General features: G+C 45.8%; 1 protein-coding gene across 1 annotated transcript in view; it reads left to right on the plus strand.

Annotated features, from left to right (window-relative positions):
* The first annotated feature begins 1,277 nt into the window (after positions 1 to 1,277).
* The window catches only part of Sim1 (SIM bHLH transcription factor 1), a 69,119-nt gene continuing 50,139 nt past the window's right edge, over positions 1,278 to 20,257 (plus strand). The window contains exons 1-8 of the mRNA XM_005070407.4: positions 1,278 to 1,899; positions 10,729 to 10,811; positions 14,149 to 14,238; positions 14,672 to 14,780; positions 14,915 to 15,000; positions 15,538 to 15,737; positions 15,928 to 16,034; positions 16,697 to 16,844. Coding sequence (XP_005070464.1) covers positions 1,725 to 1,899; positions 10,729 to 10,811; positions 14,149 to 14,238; positions 14,672 to 14,780; positions 14,915 to 15,000; positions 15,538 to 15,737; positions 15,928 to 16,034; positions 16,697 to 16,844 — 998 coding nt within the window. The 5' untranslated portion in view covers positions 1,278 to 1,724. The remainder of the gene's footprint in view (positions 1,900 to 10,728; positions 10,812 to 14,148; positions 14,239 to 14,671; positions 14,781 to 14,914; positions 15,001 to 15,537; positions 15,738 to 15,927; positions 16,035 to 16,696; positions 16,845 to 20,257) is intronic.

Here is a 20,257-nt window from a genome sequence, read left to right on the forward strand (position 1 = left end):
CATGGGCAAATCCTGGACACCGTTTGGGTTACTGCCGCCTCCCTTCCTGGAGCCCGGGCTAGCCAGACGTCTGGGAACGCTCCCAGCCCGGGCAAGGCCGCGTGCCGGGCGCAGGCACCCAAGTTCAGGGAGCATGAGTGGCGTATTGTGCGCGGAAGGCCTCGGGGTCGGTAGCTGCGGCGGCAGCAGGGCAGCGGCGACCCCATGCCCGGGGCTCATTAAGAGCCGAGCTGGCAGGAGCGTAGTAGTACCCAAGCCGCGAGTCCAGAAGCGCGGGGGTGGAAGAGGGGTGCGGGGAGGGGGTGGCGCGGGGAGCACGCCACTCAGCCCGATTGGCCAATGAGCTCCGCGCCTTGGGCCACGTCTCACCAATAGGAAGAGGGAAGACTTGAGAGTGTCATTGGAGAAGGGCGGGAGAAAGGGAGCCTGGGAGCGAAGTTGAAGCTAAACCCGGTAAGCTATAAAGAAGTTACAGGGGGGCGCTTTCGGCTCCCAATTAGGAACAGTACCGGCTCCTAAGCACCACGGAGGAGGAGGACTCAGAAAACACCTCTCCCTTCCCGAGCCCGTGTCCTCCTCCTCCCGCTACCTCCTCCTCCCCCATTCATGTGCCCAGGAAGGACGCCCAGGCGCACTCTGCGGGCTGCGGGGGACAGCGGGGACAGCGGGGAGCCTAGCGCCAAGGCTCAGCGGGCGCGCAGGCATGAGCGCAGTTAGGGGGCGGGAGCCTCGGCAGCCTCCGCGGCTCGCGAGGACGTAAGGTAGGTGAAGCCCGAGGCGCCAAGGGCTCCCGGCGATGCCCGCGAGGGGATGTCGCGCGTGCCACCTGTTAACCCCGCTCTGCAGCGCCCCGAGGATGACCGCGGGAGTCCCCTGGGGCTTGGTGCATAAGCGGCACTTCTTGAGGAACCCCTCAGACGTGCGCCCCGAGCCGGAGGGGCAGTCCGGGTGGTGGGCAGTGGAGGAATTCCGTGTGGCCGGTTTCCCGCTTCGGCGGCCGGAGAGACTGACTTGGGGCAGCGGCGGGCCCGGGGCTCCGCAGACGTTCGTTTAGCCGTCGGAGCGACCTCCCGGACGCCGCAAGCGAATCCAAGTGTGACTTGCGGGCGGCCTAGCCTGGGGCGGATATCTCCCAAGTCTTAAATACCCTGGGTCGCGACGATCAGAGCGTGGGTGCAGAGGCCTTTTGGGGCCGTTTGCGGAATTGCAGTGGGTGTGAGTCTGGCGGAGCCGAAGATCTCTTAACGCTCTAGTGTTCTTGTCTTCGCAGTGGTCTGAAAGCAGTTACACGGGATTCCTGTTTTCCACAAAACGGCGGCTGCGAACCGTCTCCAGCGCCAGAGGGACCGAAGAGCAATCCTCGGATATTAGAATGTCGATTTTCCAAGGATCCGGGTTCTCTCCACGGAACCGATAAAAAAAAAAAAAAAAAAGACTGACTCTTCAGAAATCCTGCTATCATTTTATACTTAGAGCGCCATAAGTTTGCCGGGATTTGCTGTGGACCAGCAACTTTCTTATACTTACACCTCACGATTTCGAGAAAGTGTTTTGTTTGATGCACTGTCCTGTTCCTACTTTTATTCTGGTCTCCGGGAGCCGACTTCAGCCTCTTCGTTCAAAATTATGTGCCTACGGATTGTGATCGCTAAGTGAAAGTTATCTTGGTTTTTGGATGAGTCTGTGGAGTTTACCTTGTAAGAAGAACGGGAGTTCGACTCACGATGAAAGAAAAGTCTAAAAATGCTGCCCGGACCAGGAGGGAGAAAGAAAACAGTGAATTTTACGAACTGGCTAAATTGCTGCCTTTACCCTCAGCCATCACCTCACAGCTGGACAAGGCATCCATAATCAGACTGACGACCAGTTATCTCAAAATGAGAGTGGTCTTCCCAGAAGGTAAGTGGTAGTGCCTAGACTGGATTTCAAAGAAGGGTTAGACTCAGTAGGCAGTAGGGAAAAACGCACTAGTGTTCTCCCTCTCGGGTTATATTCTCTGCAAAGGGAAATTCAACCAAGCTATTTAAACGGTCAGCACCAAAGCCTTGTCCCTCCCTACTTCCCCATACTTTTCTCTCCAACACACCCAATGTGTTTGATTGGGAAGAAGCCAAATAGTGCTTTTGTCAACACTTGGTTCGGTTGAAACAACTACTGCTAATCGAAACATGACTTTCCTTTTAATTCCTCTTATCAGAAATGTATCCAGCAGAAAGCACAAGTATTGCCCGTTTGCTTATTTTTACTAGGTATAGATTAGACCTATATATATGGAGCTAGGTGAGCCAGATAATTTCTCAGAAGAACCCACAATTCTGCAAGAAAAGCGGGTATGTGCACCAATAGTATGTCCTGCTTATGGTAACTTGGTTCTGAGTATTTAAGACATTCACCAAACAGGAGCTTGGTGAATTGTGTTTCTGGCCTGGGTGTTATCTGTGCTTATAAGGGTCTCTCAGAATACCCAAGATTAAAGGAAAGCAGAGAGAACATGCAGAAATGTATCATCAGTTAGGCTAGCAAAAAGATCCAGACAAATTTTCATATGGCCTAGAAGGTAGAATAAGAAAGCAGCAGATATGATTTCAAATTGGAATTTCAGTGACCAAGATTTACTATGAGAAGGCAAAGCTGCCTTCACAGAACATGGTCATGTGTGAAATCATTTCTACTTACTAGAAAAAGTTAATACTCACTGGGGAAGGGGCACTTTGATGTTCCATTTGCTGGTCTTTACTCACGCCCAAGTAACAAACAGGAGAGAAAAATATTTTGTTAGGGGAGGAAGTTTTGAGAATGGAAAAGAATGATTACTAGACAAACAAAACTTCTAGAGAAAGATCTGTGTTTATTTACAAATGGGAACTTTTCAGCATGTTTGTTGGCTTTAGGTGTTTGAGGGGTGCTGTTTCTGATGAGGAGTGTAGTTATCACTGGAAATGAAGCTTCCCTTCTTTTGATCTTCATTTAAAAACTGGCAGAAATATTACACATTATTCACAAAATCCTTCTAAGTAGTTGACTTCTACTCTCAACCCCATTAGTGGTGTTATATAGTTAATTCCTTGAACATCTCTTTTCACCCGGAAATCCAGGGAGGAGAGAAATCAATTTAGAATACCTGCAAAGTTTTTGGGTTGATTTTTCAAGAAGAAAGGACAAAGAGCATATACACACAAAAAAGAAAGAAAGAAAGAAAGAAATCACATTTCACATCCAAACTGTTCTGAGAATTGCCAATGGGAAAATCACCATTGTGACACACAGCCTTCTGCTTAAAGAAGATATCTCTTTGTCTTTTATTCTGTCAGCGCCTACTTTATAAAAATAAAGCTATTTCGAACTCCACTGGCTGCGCTATTCCTAACAGGATTATTAGCAGTGATTTGTCAGCTACTGTGGTCTCAGTGGGTTCCCTTTCTGCGTGATTTCTAGCGGGTCTCGTCAATTATCGGTGCCGATGTTGCTCGCTGTTTGATCAGAAGCAGCATATGGCGCTGCTTGTGGGGCAGTGAATAACTGCGGGAGAAGAATAGAGGGCCGACTTCCCCAGCAGTCACTCAACAGAGCCCGGGAGTCCACAGGCCACAGACCCGATTCTGCTTGGTGCAGACCGGCAGACCTAGAACGGGGTAGGCTCCCAGAAGTTCAGGCTGGGTAGTTTTTATTTTTTTATTTTTTTTGTATTTTAAAAGAGGAAGCTTTTTTTTTTCCCTGATGGTGCTAACTCGTAAAAATTAAAAATCGCGTTATAAAGAAAAGGAAGAACCCAACGTAAATTTTTGTTATTTTTAATAGAGTGCCAGGAAAGATTTCCACTGAGGTCCTCTTGGTGGCCAGGCCATCGCCTTTGGCGACTTTAACCTACAATTGTGCTTTCTACAGCCTACTCTTCCTGAACCCCGGCCCCTCCCACCTCTCCTCTCTTGTATGGGTGAGTGTGAGTTTATGAGGAGGAGGGGATGGACGATGTGTGAACTCTGGGCACATCATTTATTTTTCTCCAGCTTCTGTGGAGTTCATAACTCACGCGCAGCCTCCACCGATGAGTTAGCCAGGATCATCAGAACAGCTGGCAGGTACCTAGAGGTGACGTTTTAATTTTGAGGTTGTTTGAGTTTCAAAAAAAAAAAACCAAAGCAAAATACAGCCCCTTAAGATAGTAAAGAAAACAATGACAAACAATTACAAAACTCAGCGGGTTTTCAAAGGAACAAAATAGTGACAAACCGCAGAACCAGGCACTACCTGCAGGGGGGGCCAAATTTGATACTGGTCTTTACTTAGGGTTCAGTCTAAGCATTGGGGATACTGAGCACTTTATATCGCTGTTATCTTTTTTGGTTATGCGAAATAGAATTTGAAGTTACTTTACACGTCTTGAAGTGTTCCTACTGCACAATAGGCCTTCAATAAAGAATTGTCTCAAGAATAAGCACGGCTATTTTATCATGGTAAATATCGTATCACATTTAACATGGATTTTACAGATTGTCTAATCTCAAATGATTACAAATCTGATGGCATGGCTATAGGCATAACAAAGTTGCAAAACTTGTTTTTTTTCCACATCACATTTCGTTTATGCTACTGTGTAAAGCCCAAAGATTATATCGTAAATGAACAAACAAACAAAAAATTCTTCCACAGTCATCTGATAAAAAGAGAGGGGGTTAGAGAAAATGGGTCATTCCCTGTAAAACTTCCCCCTTCTCAGTGTAGTGGTTTTTGTCCGGGTCCATGTTTCAGCATTACTTTGTTTATTCTGAAGAGGTAAAACTGAACAGTTGAGGGTAAGATTAGAAAGGCAGGAAGGAGGACAGGAAGGAGGAGATGATGATACGGGTATTTGGAATGACTAAGAATAAGCATTAAACCGGGCTCGGTGGTGCACACCTGTAATCCTTGTTCTTGGTGGTAGAGGCCCAAACCAGAAGAGGAAGAGGAGGCAAAGGTGGAGGGAGATGAGGCAGGGGGAGGAGCAAACACCGGATCAGCATTAGAGATTTAATAAGAAAAAAGGAATACCAAGGAAGGGTCCTGTGAGATCACTGAAAGTGAGTATCTTCTGATTAATCACATTCCATTCTAAAATAGCTCAAAAAGGACATGTGAGGAATGTAGAAATGTATGAATCCTTGGTTTTATGAAAGCCAGAAAGATGGCATTAAGATATTAAAACAAGGGGCTGAAAAGATGGCTCTGTGGTTGAGAGCACTGGCTGCTCTTCCAAAGGACCAGAGTTCAATTCTCAGCACCCACATGGCAGCTGGCTGACTGCAACTCCAGGTCTGTAACTCCAAGATCTGACACCCTCACATTGACATACATGCAGGCAAAACACCAGTGAACTTAAAATAAAAATTTTAAAGGCATTAAAACAACACCAACATGACTTTATTTGTATGCAAAACAAGGCAAATTCAACTTTAAAACAAGTGTACATGTTTGTTACCCATCTCTGAAGTAATTTTGGTCAGGGACATAGTGTCATGAAGAATAAACTGAGACATCAGATATGGTTTCAAATCTCTGTTTATAATCCTGGTAATGTCACTACCATTCATTGTCAATATGTTTATGAAAATAAAAATAAAGTTGAAACTAGTAAATGTATAGAGACAAAATTCCCAAGACCTACAATATTCATCAAAAAACCTGAAATCCTTAATCATTGTATTTTTGAGTTAAAAAGAAAACAAAGAATAAAAAGGGGCCAGCTTCTCATGTGGATGTGTGGTTTAAGGCTGTTTTTCTTGCTGCTCAGGGAAATGATTGTGCATTGGGTTTCCATGTTTGTTTTCTTACACAAGTTTTTCTCATTTAAAGCCTCCTTTAAGCACAGTTTACGATCAAGTGTGGCTTTCTCTGCCTAATTCCACTTTTGATGTTCTTTTAAAGCTAGTGCAAAATTAAACTGTGCAAGGCAGATTTATGTACATACCTTGTAGATGTGATCAACGGAAAATAATTTTTAAGGGAAATGGATGCATCATTAATTAAAAACAAACAGCAAATACAACACCAAAATCAAAGGTGGGATGCTTTCAAACCAGGCTCAATCCCCCATCCAAAAGCCAAAAGCTTAACTAGATCTTCTGGGGGCTGGGCGGGATGGTTTCAGTTCTAGGGAATCTTGGTTAGCTTTGAATTTTTGCAGTCAGGTGCAAACTTCGAATGCAAACTCCAGAATTTGTGCGGTATTCCCTAGTCAGTCGTTATTTGTCATGAAAAGGAGACCAACAGTAGCAATGTCGATGGCTTGGGTGAGGCACTCATTGCTTGTATCTTGGATGGCCAATTGTTTAGGATCAGTCCTGCTACTCAGAAGGTGCTGAAGAAATGGGAAAGAGTGGGGCGTTTTTCGCAGGTTTGAAACGCTGACAGATTTGACACTCTGGTGGTTATTATGTTCAGATCTGCTGTGCCTTTTCCACTGCAGAGAGCCCACTGGGTCCGCGGTATATTGCATTCTCTTTTTGTGGCATCTTATCTTTTAGTCCTGGCACAGTCGGCTCTTAGGTTCACGGAGAATCAGCTACGTCTCTACCCCTACCTGTAGGACAGGCTTTGCTAGACACTAGAGTGTGACACGCCGCCGTTTGTTCTGCCCAGCCGCTGGTGCCAGCCCGGCAGGTGGTTAAAAGCTTAGCGGAGATCCGATGCCTGCTCCGTTAGCCGAAGAGCTGGATCCGTGGGTCTCCAGGTGCGGAGCCGCCCTGCCGCGGAGGTGAGGGTCTTTGTAAGGAGGTGGCGTTGCCAAGCCCCGGGCAATCCTGAAGATTTAAAGCCCTGGACCTTTGCGCACGACACCTTTAGCCTCCATGCAGGACCCTGGTCCCAGGTTTTAAGCCAGACCTGGGGAAATTCTGCAGCCCCCCAATTCTTGTAGTGTTCAGGGACGCGCAGCGGGTGCGGGTCGAGTTACACAGCTTGGTGGGCAGCCTCCATTCCCTAACCGGAAGCGTGAACTCCCGGGCGGGATGCAACACGAGAAAAGCCACTAGTGAGTGACCTGCGGCCTTGAGCTGCAAATCACACACACGTACGAACACTAGGTGATTACTGGCACAGCCACCGCTGCTCTGGCCCGGGAGAGGCGGGCACGCAAGGGAAGGGCAACCGCTGTGGGTCCGCGCAGTGAAACTGGACAGGCCTTGCAGAGCTGTGTCCCCTGAGCCTCCCAGAGCTCCTTTTCGGGCAGTGGCCTGGAGCAACCCTGGAGCGCTAGTAGAGGCACTGGAGCGCTCTAGTGTTGGACGAAGTGTTTGCTCAGGGACGGCACCAGGCGTTGATTCTGCCGGGAGCACATCCCTTCCCCAGAGAGCTTCGTGGCGGGACCGTGCCCAGCCGGAACCCGGAGTGCAAACCCGGGCAGTGCTTTCAACCAGGGCGCACAAAGTCCAGCGGTGAAGACTACGTGGTGTTTGGGGGCTTTGGGCTTTCTCTTTCACACACTCCTCCCAAGTAGCAGCTACTAGCCTCTGGGGACCTGAAGAACTTGTGTGAAGAACTTGTCACACCCAGGTCCCCAGTGGCAAAACGGTCACGGGACTCCTCCCTATGGCCTCAAAGGCAAGCTAGGCTGTGAGTGTGTGTGTGTGTGTGTGTGTGTGTGTGTGTGTGTGTGATTTCTATGGCGATGCTGTGCTGATAACGAAGGAAAGAAAGAAGGGGCCCCTACAACAAGCTCTTCTCTTTCCGGTCGAGCAAAGACGGTAATGGTGCCTGGCCTGTAATCTGTATTTTGTCAAGGGCATGAAATTCATTTGAAGGAAAAGCCCGATCAATTTATTTTTGCTGCTTGCAATAACACAGCTGGATGATGCTTTGAGCGCGCGCTGGACGGGGTCTCATCATTCATTCACCAAGAACGGGCCTAAATGGTGCCTGTGGGATTAGGTCAATTTTAGTGGATCTACTTCGCCTCATTTGGTTACTAATTGGTTTCTTGTTTTATAAATCGAAATCTCATTTTCAGGAAATTACAAAACCCGCGCAGTCAGTCCATTGAGGTAATCCTTGGGTCAGGGGGTATTTAAATGGAAATGGCTCAACTGCTCACCAAGGGTAAAGCAACAGTGAAACTTGCTCGGGTTCTCACATGAAATGTGAGCTAGCCCTTTAGATTCATAATAGATACATCCCTTCTAATGCTACTTATGTAAATATGATAAACCAGATTTTAAGGGAAGAGAGGGGCCGGAGAGAAGCAGAATATATCTGCTGAGGTTAATGTGGCATATCTTGGAAATCTTCCAAAATAGATTATGTTTTCCTTTGTCTTCAGCCACTTTAGCTGGGGAAAATCCTTTTGTCTGAAACCTGATTTAGTTATCGCCTCCCTCACAGAGCGCCTTTTCTCCTTTGCAAAACCCTGTTCCTTCTGCCTCACCAAGTTACAAGGGAATCTTTAGATCTTGTTCTCACTGTAATCCGGCCGCAAAGAGAGCTGGTTCCTCCTCATTTTAAACAGACAATCAAAGGATTTGCGAATTTTCTGCGGTAGGTCAAGTGCAAAAACCGAAATCTCAGCTAGCCCCTTGCCAACTGAAACCGGGTCCTGGGGAGCTCCACCGAAGGAAAGAGGTGAGAGGGCTTCGGCCCCGCACTTTGAGACTTGGGGGAATGGGAACCTTGAACTACTTTGGGGAGGTGTCCTCCACACTTTTGAGGGTGAGCTCCTTCCTTGGTGAGATCCACCGGTAGAGCAGGGTAGTGAGTTCCTCATAAAACATTAACCCAGCCTCAACGGTGTGAGGAGTTTCCTCTGCCGACAAAAAGAGAACGCGGCCTCTGTGAAACCAAGTTTCCTCCCAGGTGTTCATGTGGGGGAGGCGCGGGGGGGAGGGACTTCCCTGGTAGCTCGCACCCGCACCAGCTCGGGCTGCTTATTAACCTGTGGGCAAGTCTTATTTTCTCTTGTAGGCGCATGCTAATGAGGGCACAACCCGACAAAGCAAAACAGGCGCCCAGAGTTCGGAGGCAAGATGGTTTTACACGCCCCTGACCACCCGGCGATCCCACCCGGTCTTTAGAGTACCGGGCGGTTCCAGGCGGTCCTCAGATTTTTCTATTAAAGACATTTATTTGCCTAAAACGCACTAGCTTGTGGGGCTGCGAGAGCTACTATCTATCAATCAGACAACTGCAACCTCAGCCCACTGGACTACCTGCGGGAGTGTCCTGCCCGGGTTTCAGGGATCTGCGGGGGCCCAAGGTCGATGCCACCCGAGTCCTAGGTACTCTCAGCAAGGAACGACCTTTTCCTCTTTTCCTTAGTGTGGCCAACTCCTTTAAGGGGCCAAAACTCGGGGGGGGGGCGGCAAATCGAAGGTGTTTGCATAGGTGACTGCGACCGAGCCTTCTGTACTGGTACACGAGGATGACTGGCTAGGGTCACCCAGTCACTGGGGAGGGAAGCTGTGCGTGCAGGAGCGTCAGGACGGATCAAGCTGAGCTATCAACGTAGGGAGGGAGGCGATCGCCGGAGTGGAGCCGCTGTATTTGCAGAGCAGTGCGGAAATCGTTAGATTTATTTAGGTGTGCAAACACCCAGAAAGACCCCATTTGAGCCCGAGGGGCGCTTACCGTTACTCGTTGTCAGGGTTTTGATCAATTGCTTAGGAAGTAGGTCTTAGCTATTACCTTCCAAAAAGTCTAACCGGATGTTTTATTGTGAAAGACTTTACCCGTTTCCATGTTACAATTTGAGCATGTTTGTCACGGTGTACGTTTCAAAGTATTTGTTCCTAACGAAATAGATCGCCTTAAAAAGGAAAATGGCTAAATCTTGTTCTTGATGTATAAACTAAAGGGGTTAACTATAGAAGTAATTTCATCAGCAACATTTAAAAGATACCCATAAATAGTTGAACAGGCCTATGCACTTTTTTGTTATTTTTATTTCATCTTTGATACGGGTAGGAGACCATATTTTATACTAATATATGGGGAGTCTTACATTAAATACTTCTAAAGCATATTCAGAAAAAGTTTTTGCCCAAGGCTTGAAAGGTTAATGCTCTAAAACAATGGGGAGGGATGACCTGATTTTGTTGATAGATGATATTAGACAAGTTGGGAAACCGATTCTAAATACAGAATGGAGCGAAAATCATGCCGAAAGGCTGGCACCTTAAAGTAACTGACTTTTTTTTTTTTTGCGAGATGGCGTGGAGTGGGGTACGGAGGATATGGCAGGGCCTAGAGATGCTGGTGAAAGGGAATCTGCAAGTCAACCACAAATGGGGCTTTCTCTAAGAATGTTCAGGTCTGGCTGAGGGAGACCAGCGTCCAGAAAGCCCGGCAGCCAATCAGAAAGGCCACCAGGGACTGAGCCTATGTGGTTAGTGGCCTCCGGTTTCTTTGGGTGGCAGTTGCGTTGGCAAAGTGTGAAGACTCTCTGGGACTGCTTATAAGGACAAGGATAAAAACTTAGGCTGAGAAATACTCTTCCCACCAGCTACACCGAACAGAAACCCACTGGGAAGATAGCGCTGGGATTTTCCAGGGTGGAAGCCACTAGAACTCCTGCCGGACAGGAGCTGCAAGCTGACCTAGTGTCCCACCCCCGCAGATCGGATCCGGAAAGGGGCGATGGGAACCCTCGCTGCTCGCTGCCGGGGCTGCCCGAGTGAGAAGACAGTAATTGCACTCTAGTCCCCGACTGTCAGGAGGGCCTGGGTTCTTTCGCTTAATTTTGTGTGTCTCTGTATGTCTCCACAGGGCTTGGCGAGGCGTGGGGCCACACCAGTCGAACCAGCCCCTTGGACAACGTTGGTCGGGAACTGGGCTCTCATCTACTCCAGGTACAAGTGCAAGACTCCTGGCCATCAGGGCACCACCTGGGCTTTTGTTTTCTCAGGAAAAAGTGTGTGTGTGGGGGGGGGGGCGGCTTCCAATAGCTCCTCTTAAATCCCAGTTCTTAATCTAGCTAGGTGAGGTTGCGCCACTGGTGCCTGGGAGTCAGGAAAGGAGGCAAATGGACAACCCAGACTTTAAGGTTGCAAATCAGCTTGGCAAGGCCCCAGCAGGGCTCCGTCCAAGGGATCTTTTCCGTTTGTCGCTTTTCGGCAAAGAAAACTGAAATGCGCTGCGCCAGGCCTGGGAGGCAGGACCCAAGAAGCATCTGAAACGAAGAATTTGCAAAGGAAATAACCGAAATCTGCTGTAAATGCCTTTCAGCGCTTTAAGCCCGCGCATTCCGGATCCAGCTGTGTCTGCAACTCATTTCGTTTCTTCCCTGTAGCTCCCAGGCACACTCCTTTTTGCCAGGACCTCTCACTTCAGGCTAGTCCAAGCTCTGTACAAATCCAACAACAACACACATCCGCACCCCCAGTAATGAGTTTAAACAATGTGAGGTGGCCATTACCTGGTTATTTGCAGTGCACAGGGGTTTTTCACTGCCTCTTGGCCGCTTAAGTCGCAGAGCAAATATTTTAAATAATAAAACTCTCGGTGGCATTTTTAGGACAGTGACACTTGTCCTCACACCCTGCACCCTCTATTATTGCTCAAGTCTATTGGGGTCTCCTAGAATGGTAGCCTGCAACCTGAGAAGCCTAATGGAACCAGCCCGCAGGAACAGAGTCCCATGGCGGGGTCCTTCCGTTCTCAGCGCTCCTACTTCCCTCTCCCTCCTAGACACCGAGTAGATTTTAGTTTTACCGAACAAAGAGAGAGCGTGGGTAAGTATTTCCCCACTGACCTGGCCCCCTTTGCTGAAACATCTTAACCTCAGATGAAGTACCTGGGTCTCCCTTTCCATCTCTCCCTCGTTCCTATATGTTTTTCCTGGCAGTATGAGCAGGAAAACAAAACCCAAGCAGCTTTTCCCTTAATACTTTTCTCAGGGTTCTTTTCCTCTCTTCACTGGGCTTCTGGCAATTCTTGTTTAATTTAACACTCTGAAGTTCAGGGCTTCTTCACTCCCCTCTCCATTAGCTTCCAGTTCCCTCTGGCCCATTTTCCCCCACTGGGCCCTACACAGGCTCCATACATTCTGATATCAAGGTCTCACCTGAATTCATTCCACTAAGGGACACAGGAAGATCTATAGCGAGTCACACGGAAAGCCCTGCGCTCCTGATGTTTCCATTCCTAGGGATTCTCTGGTGTTTTGGTGGTGTGGGTGTTACTGAGAAAAACCAGAAAGGGAAAGAGAAGGCCTTCAAATTGCAATGGGCCCAGTTAGAGGGGACTTGGAGAAAAAGTATCATTTGGACAAAGAAGGAGGTGACTCTAGCTAGCGGCAACACTCTCTTCTTTCCCCCTTGTTTCAACAATAACAGTTTCCTCAATTTATCTTCTCTTCTGCCTTTCTCTTTTTAAAACTTTCATACCATTGCCTGTGATGTCATTTGGAAAAGTCCTAGCTCGTTTCTTCTCTCACAGCTCCAAAGGCTCCAGTCAGATATAAACCAGCACTCATCACCTGAACTGTTTAGTCCCTGTGACTTCAAGTAGTATCCAGTTTAGGCAATATTCTGGGACCCCAACTATTTTCTTTCCTTCTACCAACTAGACACATTTAACCTGAGAATGTGTTATCGCCCTTCTCAGATGTCTACTTACAGGAACATCTTGATTTCCAGTTGGAAAGATGACACAGGCTCACAACAGAATCTCAGTTTCTCTAAGTTTTCAACCTTAGTCAATGGTGCTGTCTTTTGCATAAAATCCTTACCGAAGCCAGGAAATCAACCTTCCTTGCTCTGCCCCCAAATTGATAACATTTGTGCTCAGTGCCATTCTTAAATTAGACTGTCCCCTTTCTTAGATTGTGATTTCAGGCCTGTTGTTCCATGAGCTTCTCAACCTAACTCCTGCAGATGATTCTGCCAAGAAAAAGGAACATATAAAATATTTGATTCTCTTGCCTAGTACATCTGTTGGAATCACGATACCTACAGGTGCAATTGCAAGGTTCTCAAGTTGACATTCTAAACTCTAAAAGTCCACTGAGGGTGCACTTATGTAGCCTCATCTCATACCAGTCTCACAGCTCAGACCAACCCTCCCCTCAGTTCCTATCTTCATTACATCATTTCTTTTGCTTGAGGCACTCTTTCTTTTCAGTCCTTGCTTCTTCCTCTTTCTGGGTGTCTGAAACTCCAAGTCCTTCAAGGCCTCTGTAGCGCATATTTTCTGGTCTCTTGCCTACTGGGCTCTACCTACTTAGTTGTGTGGTCAGCACATTTATCTTCATGTGAGTTGTGCCATTGAGCTCCTTGAGTTAATGCAGGTCTCCACTGCCTCATTCACAGATATGAAGGGACAGGGCAAGTCTAAATCTCTCTACAAAGAGCCGACTTGATGCGTCAGTGTAAACATACGCAGACATACACAGTGTCACACTACCTTACCAGTGGCTGCTCAGAAAAACCTCTCATCTCCTAAATCCCCTCTCCTGACTCTTTCAGGGTCTTGGTCAGCTTCCTTCTGTCTATAACTTCAAATTGCCAGTTCTTCCATGTCAGCCCGTGTCTGCTGTACTATTACTCTTCACTGTTGATCACTGCCACTATGGAACCCTTCAATATTGACACAGGTTCTTTTTTTTTTTAACATTGAGTTCAAGGCCAACGCCTCTATGGTAAAACTTCTCTAACATATCTATTTTCTATGTAAAATGTATCTTTGCCTTCTTGTACACGACAACACCAAAAATCACGTAAGCACTGTTTGGGGGCCCTATAAACAAGACATGACCCAAATAGACTTTGAATGCATATGTAGCAGGATCCTGAGCACAATTCTGCCTGTTACCACAGAAGCCAGTTGACACAGGTTCTTACTGGAACCACTATCCTAAGGAGGGAACCTACTTCCTGTTCCTGTTGAAGACTGTGATTCTACTCCCACACCCAGAACTTTTTTGTGCCACAGATTTTTCTTTTCATTTCAGTGGATCTTGAGCCTTTATAGGACATTAGCCTTGTCCACAGCCTTTCTCTGCCCTGTCAGTGTGCTGTGTACTTACAGGCCTGGGGAGTTTAAAACAGCAAATGCTGGTAGTACTGGTTGTTCTGAGTTGTTTCTGGGCAATCTATCACAGCCTCATCTGTCGGTACTGACTGTGTCTACCTTCTGTTCTCCTTGCTTCATTTCTTCAGATCTCTCACTCTATTTCTGCCTCCCCAGACTCTGGATGGCTTCATCTTCGTGGTGGCCCCAGATGGAAAGATCATGTACATTTCAGAGACAGCGTCAGTTCACCTGGGCCTTTCTCAGGTGGGTGAGTGGTTCATCCTTCCCGACTGCAGTGTTCACAGCTAGAGTTGTGGGGATGGCTTCCCAATTCATTTTATATTTGCATTTGGGCACTGAAAACCCCTTAGATTACAGGGGACCCCATCACTCCCTACCTGGACTTAAACAATTGCTACCTTTTAGAAGTCTTACCATAAGCCAGATGTTGTGGGAGGAGTTTACATATTTATGTGGTTTTACCAAGCCTTACTGTGACTATCACCATCCTCACTACTACTGATATTTATGATTATTTTACAGGTAAGGAAGCTGAGAGTTAGGTAAGATGTGCCAGGTAGCGAGCAGCAGAACCTATTGCATCTTTGTGGTCCTACAGATCCCCCTGCTGCAAGTTTTCAGCTTCCTCTGGGGGCATTGTAGAACTGCAGCGATGGTGAAGCCCTCCTCTTTACAGGTGGAGCTGACTGGGAACAGCATCTATGAATACATCCACCCAGCAGACCATGATGAGATGACTGCAGTGCTCACAGCCCACCAGCCCTGCCACTCCCACTTCCTACAGGGTAAGGCAGTCCGGCCTTAAGCCACCTGCTCATGCCGGCCAGCTTGGGGGCTTTGCCCTGCTTAGCCTTAGCTGGGCTGTTGCTTCTTTTGGCTGCCTGCCTCTCATTCTGAGTCTTTCTCCTCTTTTTCACAGAATATGAGATCGAGCGCTCCTTCTTCCTGAGGATGAAGTGTGTTTTGGCCAAGCGGAATGCTGGCCTCACCTGCGGGGGCTACAAGGTGCATGGTTGAGTTGGAAGGTTCACTCTGAGGGTGGCTGGGCAGGGCTTAAGGCTTCTGAGGCAGGGGAGGGGAGGTTGGTTCCTGCTCCAGGAACCACACTTGTAGTACAGCCCCAAAGGTCATTAGACTTTGGGGACACTTGGGGGGTCACTTAAAACACTAAGTGGGGACACAGGGCTTCTCTTAGAAAGGACCCTGAAGGACTGTAAAGTTTTTGAACCCCTTAGTCCCTTGGATCTCAGGGAGTTAAGGAACAAAGCCTTACTGCAAGCTGGGTTTCTCCAATGTCATTGGAAGCAGAATCCTTGCCCCAGTTCATCTGTGATAGGACTTGGCAGGAAGCAGTCATTTGCATTCCTCAGTTTTCTTTATTTACAAGCTCCCATGTGAATTCACCGTGGCTGTGCAGTCAGTCTTTGGGGGCACCTCATGGTGTATGGCCAAGTAGAATCTTAACATGTTTCAACTCCTCTGCTTCCCTTAGGGAGCAATTCCTGACCTCTGCTGAGTCTCGCCCCTCCCCCTCCACCACAGGTCATTCACTGTAGCGGCTACCTGAAGATCCGCCAGTACAGCCTGGATATGTCACCCTTCGATGGGTGCTACCAGAATGTGGGCTTGGTGGCCGTGGGTCACTCCCTGCCTCCAAGCGCTGTCACAGAAATCAAACTACACAGCAACATGTTCATGTTCCGAGCCAGTCTGGACATGAAGCTTATTTTCCTGGACTCCAGGTGGGTGGGTAGTCCACAGAGGGACTTTGAATGGCAGTGTTTAGAGAGGGAGACCCCCTTGATCTTACTAGTCCATTTTGCAGGTGAGGCACCTGGCAAGGTTTTGAGAAATGGGGCCAAGAACCCAGATAGGGGTGATGAAATGTTCTACATTCAACTATAGGGGATCCCCCTTCCCCGCTCCCCGCAGGGTGGCGGAGCTGACTGGGTATGAACCTCAGGACTTGATTGAGAAGACCCTGTACCATCATGTGCATGGCTGTGACACCTTCCACCTACGCTGCGCACACCACTTACGTAAGGCCCCACCCTACTCTTAAGGGAGTAGCAGAGCAGAGGCCTGAGGTCCACGAAGATGGCTGGGGGTTCTCCCTAGAAGGGTAGGGGTGGTGGTGGTAAGGGAGACTTGGAAAGGGACTGCGGCGACCCAGTCTAGCATCTCTGACTTAATGAAGCTGCAATACTAATGGGATGGGGGAGGCGTTCCCCTAGTGGGGTTTTATTCTTCACCTGCAAACATCACTAAAGATGAGAACTGTTTAAACAACCTAGGCTGCTTTTCTCACACGCATTAACTCACCTAACTTTTGATATAGCTTTGCTGGGAACTTAGCCTTCCAGGATTGAGGATTTAGAGCTGGACTTCCCCTTGTGCTGTAGGAAAAGCCAGTCTGGGAAAATCCTTAACTTTTAATGTTTTCCCCGTTGCTTGTGTGAAAGACAGAGGGCCCCAGGAGGGACCACACCAACTATCAGCATATAATAGATATCTATTAGTGGTGCCCAGGGCCTCAATACAGTTTAACAGGTAATCGGTTGATTGGGAATTTGCCTGTCATCTCTCCCATGTGCACTGGCGAGGTTGTTATGTCATTGAGGGGCTTTGCACTCAAACCACCAGTCACTCGGGACCTGTCCAGGACAGGCTGATTCACTACTGTCTGCCTCTGTCTTTCTAGTGTTGGTGAAGGGGCAGGTGACCACCAAGTACTACAGGTTCTTGGCAAAGCACGGCGGCTGGGTCTGGGTGCAGAGCTATGCCACCATCGTTCACAACAGCCGTTCCTCGAGGCCGCACTGCATAGTCAGCGTCAACTACGTCCTCACGTGAGTGCCTGAGTGCCAGCCTGGCCATCTTTTCTGTCTGTGTGTTTTGTGTGCTGAGGAGGGGGGTCAGGCTCCAATCTCCCAGGAGAAGCGGTTTGGTGCAGGTCGAGGACTTCGAAGGTCCCCTTCGTCGTTTTCTAGGAAAAGATTTAGAAGTTTTTCCCAATACTGTCCACGTTTGCTCTCTTTTCTCTCAACCTTTCAAGCGAACCCTGTATTAAATAGAATTTAATGCGGCAGGAAGGAAAGAGAGGGAAGGATCCGACGTACGGAGCCATTTACTATTAACAAACTGGACATCTGTTTCACTTTTTCAGATCTCGGGTTTGAAGTTCTTAATTTTAAACAGAGTCTCCAATCAAAGTTAGAATCCTGAAAAAGCATTTCTTTCCTTAAACCACAAAAGGGGACTGAGTGACCGATCACGTGGTCCAGCACAAGCCTACTGGACAAGCATGTTCCTTGCAGTATTTGTGAAAGTCAAGTTGCATAGGGTTGAAGTCTTTATAAAGAAATCTTTTGTGTGTGCATTTACTATTTTTTAAGGGTTTGAAAACTTGTGGTTTTAGGGGATCTCAGAAATTCTTTACTTTGGAAATATTGACGCACCAGACACTTACCAGAAATGCCCTTTTGACATTAGGAAGTAGGTTAAAAGATGCTCTTTGGAATAGAGTATAAAATGCAAGATGAGGTTTGGATTCATCCCACATTGCTTTAAATTGTCAAACAAAAAAGTGTAGTGGCTGACAATATGCTTCGCAATAACACTCGATGCTTTGTTTAACAAAAAATTTTCAGTAGACTTAGATGAATTTGATTTAAGTAAGGATTGTTTCTTTAAAACAATGGTTATTAGGAATAGTTTAATTGCTCACTTTTTAGTAAACCATATTAAAAGAAAGTTTCAATTTTTGTAATAGCAAGTAGGTAGTGTATTTTAATACAGAGTAAAAACATACCATTCCTTTGGGTATCATGAATCAATCAATCTATCTAATCGACACAGCATTTCATATTATTAAAATAAACATGTGAAATTGGCAAGGCACAATTCATAAAATAAACCCATGAAGCAGAAGTATTAAAGGGTGAAAAATGATGTCTGCTTACCATGGAAAAGAAAGGAACATTTTAAAAGAAGGTGCTTTGTGTGTCTGAGCCATAACAAGCATTTTATATAACCTCTGTTCTCTGGTGGTTCCTGGAGTTAGTAATCATTCTTTATCAAACAACAGGGTATATAGCCACACAGACCCTACAAATGATCTGAATGAAAGCACGACCTCCCAATGGGTAAGCTTAATTTATTTGGAGTCATTTTGAAATACTCTGTTTTATTTTCCAGTAGGTAAGTGTTCTTTTGCCTTCTGTTGTCTGGATCATTCTTTACACACTTCTTGAGAGCTGTAGAATTAGACCCTTAACTTTACATCTGATTAAAAAGGATGTAATGAGAGAAAATACATGATTTATGGAACGGAAACTTGCATAGCACACATTTACTGAAAATCGAAGCACACACACAGAAGTATATATGCAGAGGCTCACAAGATGGAAAGCTGACATCGCTTACCCTTTTTTTTATGAGTCTCGGTTCTAATTCTTTCTATAAAAATTCTCAGAACAATTTTTATAGCTGCAAGTGTGGAAACTGCTCCAGATGAAATGTCATCGGTTGGCTCTGTGTGTGTTGACAGGATTTCCATACTGAACAGGTTGCTATTCTTTGATGTGTATATCACACATCTGGCTGGAAGTTACTAATTCACACTGTCTAAGTAAATTAAATACATAGCTATTGATTCTCTATGGTAGTAGTGAACAAGCACATTTGTTTTGGGGCTACTTCTTCATGCAGCCAGAGTGGTAAGTGAATCCTTTCCAAACACACCACCTCAACAGAACCTTTAAATAGTAAGCAAGCTCCCAAATAACCTGACACTCCAGATGTTTTCCAAATGTAAGCTTTTATATTTTGTACACTTTGAAGGGATTTCATGCCATAAAAGTAGAGGAAAAATTTAAATAATCAAAGATCAAATGAGAATGTGCGTTTGGTAGAAGCTCTGTTCATGAGAAGATTATTTTCTAATTTTCTGATGTCAAATGTATTGTTAAAATATACTTAGGAAAAAATCAGTCATTCTTACCAAATAAAAACATCAATGAACAGAAATCTATTGAACCTTGCTTTAATAAGTAACTGCAATAGTGCATGTAGGAGAAGCAAGATGATTTTAGAGCAGGTGATGCTCTTTACATTGTCCTTTACTGGCTTCAATATTACCACTGACTTTTGCAAAGCTGGGGAGAAAAATGCAAGGACATCACAGTATAATCTTAGCTTATCTGGTGTCTACAGTTCAGTGTGACACCTACTGTGTCTTTGTAACATCACCACCACAATAAAACAAAAATACGACTAGTTTATAATTTTCTGTAAGACACTCATAAAAATCTTATACAGTGACTGCTTTAAGATGTGTGTAGAGTTTGAGGGATAACCTGTTGATTGAATAGATAACCTGAGAAAATAACTAACCACAGTGACTGCTGGTGAGAGGCCCGGGAGTGTAAAATACAAAAGGAAAGTACACTGTATGAAGACTTGAGTCTGGAATTCATATGCACCTCAGTTTACTCGGTAGTAGTAATTATTCATAGCTAGTTCAGATGGAAAATATTAGTATTTAATGTGAAGAAAATTGAAAATGGGGAACACCCAATAAACTATGAAAAGTAATTTAAAGGAAAATAGAAAATACTGCTTCTCTTTTTGATTATAGGCATTGCATATTTTAAAATCAAGGAATACGCTTCTACTTTTAAGGTAAATCAATGGAGTTCAACTATCATTTAAAATATCAACATTTTTTCCCACACCTAGATGTTGAAAGAATAGTACAGTGTTGACATTTTCCACATTTTTTCTGCCCCTCTACGTTGTATGTGGTTGATTTTTATGTGTCTACTTCCTAGTAAATAATTTCCGATAAAGTTATGGACATTGTGGTTTTTACATCCTTCCATGTCCTACCTAGCTACTGTACATGATGGCACATTTATAGTATCCTAAATTACTGCCTATGGAAGCTAGTGAAGTTATAGATTAGCATTAGTTTATGTGCCATTAAAATCAGTCTACCACTAGTATTTATTAAGTGTTCATTGATGGGTGACATTAGCAAGGTTGATAGATAGACAGTATTTGCATCATTTTGTGATGGCTTCTGTAGCTGTAAGGAGTATCATATTTTAAATTAGATTTCTAATAATTGTGGACTAATACTATTGTGATTGGAAAAGTAAAGAAAAATTAGATTTTGAATGAGCTGACAGATTAATATTTTCAGTCTTTTTTTCCCGGTAAAGAGCTTGCCTCTGCTTGTTTAGTAAATTTAGAATTGAGA

This window comes from Mesocricetus auratus, unplaced genomic scaffold (assembly GCF_017639785.1).
Source record: "Mesocricetus auratus isolate SY011 unplaced genomic scaffold, BCM_Maur_2.0 Super-Scaffold_100029, whole genome shotgun sequence".
Classification (NCBI taxonomy): Eukaryota; Metazoa; Chordata; class Mammalia; order Rodentia; family Cricetidae; genus Mesocricetus; species Mesocricetus auratus.